The following is a 5903-nucleotide window of genomic DNA, read 5'->3' on the forward strand; positions in this document are numbered from 1 at the left end:
TTTAAATACTTTATTTTAAGAATATTAGAGTAATTACTTAAATACTTTTAAAAACTATTTTTTAGAACACTGATAAATAGCTAGTATCTATACGGGTGGCTTAACCAATTAGTGTTAATATTCAAACTCTTCTCCTAAACTACCATTAACAACATTTTCTGAAGAAATACAAAAATTGTATATTAAGTATAATACAAGTATTCCCTCTAGTGCTCACGTCGAGATTTTTTAGTGCAAGAGGCCAATTATTAGAGTGAAAGGCGTGGGTCTATGTCTGATGATAACTTTGAAATGTCACTTTTGTTAAAATTTAACAAATATTTTAATAAAATATAGGTACTAGAATATATTCATATAGATTATATTATGTATTATTATTTAATATTAATATTTTAAGTTGTCATACTGTTATATATTTTTTTTATTTTGTTTCACCCTTTATGTTCTAATAACTGATCAGTGATATACCAATTAATTTACAATTAATTGAAATTATTATTTGCCTAGTTAGAACATTTTGATCAAATTACTAAGTGTTTAATTCAATTTTTCAGTTTTAATCAATAATTTAAGTTAGATAACTTATTATTTACATTTCAACAAAAAGGTTTTTTTAATCTATAAAAAAAAAAACCTACTCTAACTTAAGTTAGTTTACGTCTAACCACTAAGTTGGAAATTTGGACGGTTTCAGAAACTAACTTATATTCTAACTTAGTTAGTTTTTTTATTAAGGTAACTCAATTTAAACTAGTTGAAAAAACTGACTAACTTGCCCAGCTTTGAGAACACTATTATTGAATGAGATTTCTAATTAAATTTAATATTATTGTAAATTTGTAACATTAATAGGTAATTCAAATTATTCACTTGTATTGTGTTATAAAGGTACTTAGAAGTTAGACAGTTGTCAATGTGTAAACTATTGTAATTTGTAAGCGTTGCTGTTCAAAGCTTGTATCAATATACATAGTAGGTAATACATTAGGCTAAAATGTAATATTTGGTAAATTAGTAAGTGGGCAGGTAGGTACTTTTGTAAATTTCCTGGGCTAAAATGTTATCTTTTAATCTATGTAGTTTATTGTTTTACATTGTAATACCTATATTATTTGAGTATAATGAAACTTTAAAATGTTTGTTTATTTATAAAAATGTGTTTCTATATTTTCAAATCATTTTGACCTTTAGAGATTTGACCGATTACTATTTCATAATGCACACTGTTTCGGCTGGTACGCCCAACAAAATTTTGTGTGGGAAATTACCAACAATATGGAATATAAAGGAGATAATTAAAGAAAGAAAATAAATGTAGATATAAATATAGCAATATATGAATAATTCGATAATAATAATATAAATGAGGCCTTAACCTATGTTAGTACCCTTAACTTAGGCGATCACAAAACGATCCACCGTAGTAACTACAGCATATAAAATATAAATAATTCAACAATAAGAATATGATTCATCTGTTGAACAGTATAAACGTTGCAACAATAATAACAATAATAACAATACAATCTATAAAAACAATAATATCACGGTACGACCTGATGTTGGTGATATGGCACCGCGACGGAACAGCTGGTTTATATGACGACGATGTGATATCACGTGTATGTGTGTGTGTGTGCCAATCACAGATATGTATAATAACTAGATACCCGACTTCTTCTTATCAATGACGCTGGCAGCCATTTACAACTAGGGCAAAATATTATTATCAGTATAATATATGTATATATAAGTAAATATGTATATGAATAAATGTAAACATTGCCAAAGTTGCAAATGGCGTCGGGCATCATAATTTAATAATGTTGTTGTATCCTTGTTGTTTTTCCTCCGATATCGTATTGCGATATCGGAAAAATACCGATATCGATATCGAAGCATATTAAAAATTTAAAACATTAAAAGTATAGAATGCATATTATATTATGAGTGTATTGAAAGTATTAATTAATAATTAATATAATAATTAAGTTATTAACAATTATTTATTATTTTGTATAAACTGAAAAGTATCCAATGTATTTAATCAAAAAATTTCTTCTTCGAGCAGTTTTTCCATCAATGTTTCAGAACTTGAGTTCGATTTGAAATATGAATTCAAAAATAACAGTTGATTGAGTCGTTCAGGAGATAATCTATTTCTTTTCTTGGAAATGATTGTTCCAGCTTCGCTAAATAACCGTTCACAGGGAACACTAGTGGCCACTATACTTAAGTATTTTTTGGCTAGTAATGATACAGCTGAGTATTTAGATTCGTTTTCTTTCCACCAATTTAAAGGATCTTGATCGTAGGGAACTTTGATTTTCAAATTTTTATACTCTTCAAGTTGTTTCATCGTAGGACTTTGAGTTATCGAATAATCGTCTTCGTCATCATCATCGCTATCTATCATTAATGATCGTAATTTCTTACGAGGAGGAGAGTGTGTTTCAAAATGTTCTTCATTTTCTAATATTGATTCAGAGATTAATTCTTCTTCATTTTCTATTTCTGGATCAGTAATTAATTCTTTCAGCTCATTTTCAAGTTGTTTCCAAACAGTTACTTTTTCTTCTTCAGATAGAAATTTTAACTCTCGAAATCTAGGGTCTAATGCTGATGATTTTGCTAATATTAAACCCATCATTTCTCTTTGATATTTTAAGTCATCTAAAATTAGTTTTTTTACCGTAGTTAAAAAATTAGTGTCTATTTTACTAACTTTTAATTGATTCCGAGCCCCGATTAATCACACCGATATTGCGATATTTTCGATAATTATATTTAGATATCGATATCGAAATTATTGAAAAAATACCCACGATATCGATATCGTATCGAATTATCGATATCGTTGGCCAACACTAGTTATTATACATATCTGTGGTGCCAATGATGTAATACCCGAACGCTGGCTCGCACTGCGCTTTCGCGGACGGGCGATAATGATGAGCCGTAAAATACTTAATGCATTCGCACTGCGACGAGGGACGGGCGACAATGCATAAAATGAACGAATTTCGGTCGCTCTGCGAAAACTCGGACTGACGACGATTTTCATGTGTATTGCATGCCTACTAGCGTGTAGAGCCTTTACGTATATTGTTACGTGCAGCCCTTTCAGAATTCAAACGATGATATAGTTTGAAATAATAATACTAATTTCAAAGTAATAAAATGTGTTTTAATAATTTAGAACAGTCAATTATGAAAATATAGTAATAATGTAGAATTATTTCGTGGTAGTAGCGGTGTAGCGGTGTAGCGGTGTAGCGGTGTATAATGGTTGGTGGCGTGAAGTGACTTCGGTCTTGCTGGTCCAGGTACATCTGATCAGGCTGTGCTCCTGTCTCCCTTTTATATGCTGTCAGCTCCTTTGATCTGGTCAGTATACGGAACTCGCAGATGCCTTGGGTGTGGTCGTAAAAGTTGTTGTTGTCGTACTGAAGAAACCGCCGTCTTGTGTTCATAGGTTGTTATGGATAAGATTGCTAAATGCTTTTACAAGGAGAACCGCAAAATATGGTTCGAATAAGTAAAAGCGGTTTATAATACCTTCAGTTATACATTCTAATACATGCCCATTACAATATAAAGAGGTAACGGCTGCACGAGCGGCCGATCACGACGTACTCGTCAGGGCAACACCACCTGTACTAATTTCCCTCCGCTATGTCCAGGCCGCCGTGGACGGTCAACCGACAGATAAGCTTATCTGCCGTTTGGTGGTGGAACGGCATGTGCGCTGATTGTAGCGTCAACATACTCCCCCTTTGGAAGACTAAGGTCCTTTCAAAATGAGGTCGAGGCGTAGCTGAGGAAGATCTGATACATTTTTTTTTTTTGAATAATAACATAAAATACATAATACATAATAAAAAAAAAATTAACAAACTATCATTTTTACACAAAAAAAGAGAGAAGTGGAAGAGACACTGGAATACGTAGGAATGTATATATATTTTTTTTAAGTTGTGGGAAGAAGGGCTAATTTGACCACGGGCCGTTTGAGGGTGCCATCGCTTGTGCGGAGACTTACTACCCTTACGACTCCATCTTCTCCGGGGTGAATCGCTTCGACCCGTCCCATTTTCCACAGTGTAGGTGGCAAATTCGGTGCCTGCACTAGCACAAGATCACCAACTGTGACGTTAGATTGTGGGCGGTGCCATTTGGATCAAACTTTTAACGACCGCAAGTAATCTATCGACCAGTGTTTCCACAACGATTGATGGAATTGATCCAACAGCTGCCATCGGTGGAGACGGTTCATCGGAATTTGCGTCACGTCGGAATCAGGCAGCGCGACGAGGGGCGCACCTATGAGAAAGTGACCGGGTGTTAACGCTTGTAAATCGTTCGGATCAGACGAAAGAGGTGTGATTGGTCGCGAGTTTAGTATAGCTTCTATTCGGTGAGTTATGGTGCTCATTTCTTCGAACGTTAAAACTTGGGAGCCAATTACTTGCTTCAGATGGTGTTTCATGGACCTAACAGCTGCCTCCCACAATCCCCTGAAGTGGGGAGCAGCTGGTGGGTTGAAGTGCCACCGACATGGAATGGCATTGGAAAAGGTGTTTTGTGCTACAGGATCTGACCACAACCGACGCAGTTCAGACTCAGCACCTTGGAAGTTAGTACCACAGTCTAAATATATTTCTGACGGTATTCCTCGACGTGCCACAAAACGTTGTAATGACGCAAGGAATGCCGGAGTTGTGAGATCAGAGACCACTTCGATGTGAACCGCTTTTACCGCCATGCAAATAAAGATCGCCACATAACATTTTGTAGATCGTGCGTTCCGACGCTTACTTTCTTTGACCAATAACGGTCCTGCATAATCTACACCAAAGTTGGAGAAGGGCTTAGATGGGCACACTCGCGGGGATAGAAGGTCCCCCATCAAAGTTTTGACCATTGATGCTCGGTGTCTGGTACAAGTTGTTGTTGTCGAGTCTGTCCATGCACGAATGGACGATATGTGGATGATTGACGATAGATTCGAATGTACACGACGTAGTGTTTGAGCTAATAGCAATGCCCCACATAATTCCAGCCTTGGAACCGAAAGCGACTCGTCCAATCGACTGTTCTTTAACGGCGCAACCTTCGATCTTGCTGTAAGTAAATGTACAGTGCCGGATCCTGCCCCATATGACAATCGCATGTTCACGACCGCAGAATAGCCCCTTTTGGATGCATCGGAAAAACCTATTAGTTGAGCTTCAGTACACTGCTCAATAGGAATATGTCTCCTGAGTTTAACTCGTGAAACCGAAGGCAACTGTGTAGAGAATGAATTCCATGAGACAGCCAAGTCGTCGGGGATTGATTGGTCCCAGTCATATCCATTTCTCCATAAAAGTTGCATGAAGCACTTAGCCCAAAAGGTAATGGGTGATAAGGCTCCGAGTGGGTCATAAATTTTGGCTATTGCGGATAACACTAAACGTTTTGTTGGTCGCGAGCCGCATGGGTCACTATGATAACTGAACATGTCAGTCGCCGGATCCCAATGTAGCCCCAGAATTTTGATTAAACAATCGTCCTTTGGGTCAAATGATAGATCCACAACTTGATCGTCCTTTGGTATATCTTGGAGAACTTGTGGACAATTGCTTGCCCACTTTTTAGCTCAAATCCACCTTGACCTAACAGACTTACGAGTTGCTTCTGTAACGACACGATTTGTTCTACTGAGGCTGCTCCGGTTATAATGTCATCGACATAAGTCTGACTGGATAATACCCCTTGTGCAGCGGGATATTTTGAACCTTCATCTAATTCTAATTGGTGCAATACACGGATGGCTTGAAAGGGAGAAGAAGACACACCATATGTCACTGTTGACAAGGCATACTCCTGTATGGATTCAGACGGATCGTTTCGCCACAAGA

General features: G+C 36.4%; 1 protein-coding gene across 1 annotated transcript; it reads right to left on the reverse strand.

Annotated features, from left to right (window-relative positions):
* Window positions 1-4180: 4180 nt before the first annotated feature.
* On the reverse strand, window positions 4181-5503 carry LOC103307865. Its single transcript, XM_008180274.1, has one exon. The coding sequence runs from the start codon at window positions 5501-5503 to the stop codon at window positions 4181-4183; it is 1323 nt and encodes a 440-aa protein (XP_008178496.1).
* Between the last annotated feature and the right edge of the window lie 400 nt (window positions 5504-5903).

The sequence above is a fragment of the Acyrthosiphon pisum genome, chromosome X (assembly GCF_005508785.2).
Source record: "Acyrthosiphon pisum isolate AL4f chromosome X, pea_aphid_22Mar2018_4r6ur, whole genome shotgun sequence".
In the NCBI taxonomy this organism is placed as follows: Eukaryota; Metazoa; Arthropoda; class Insecta; order Hemiptera; family Aphididae; genus Acyrthosiphon; species Acyrthosiphon pisum.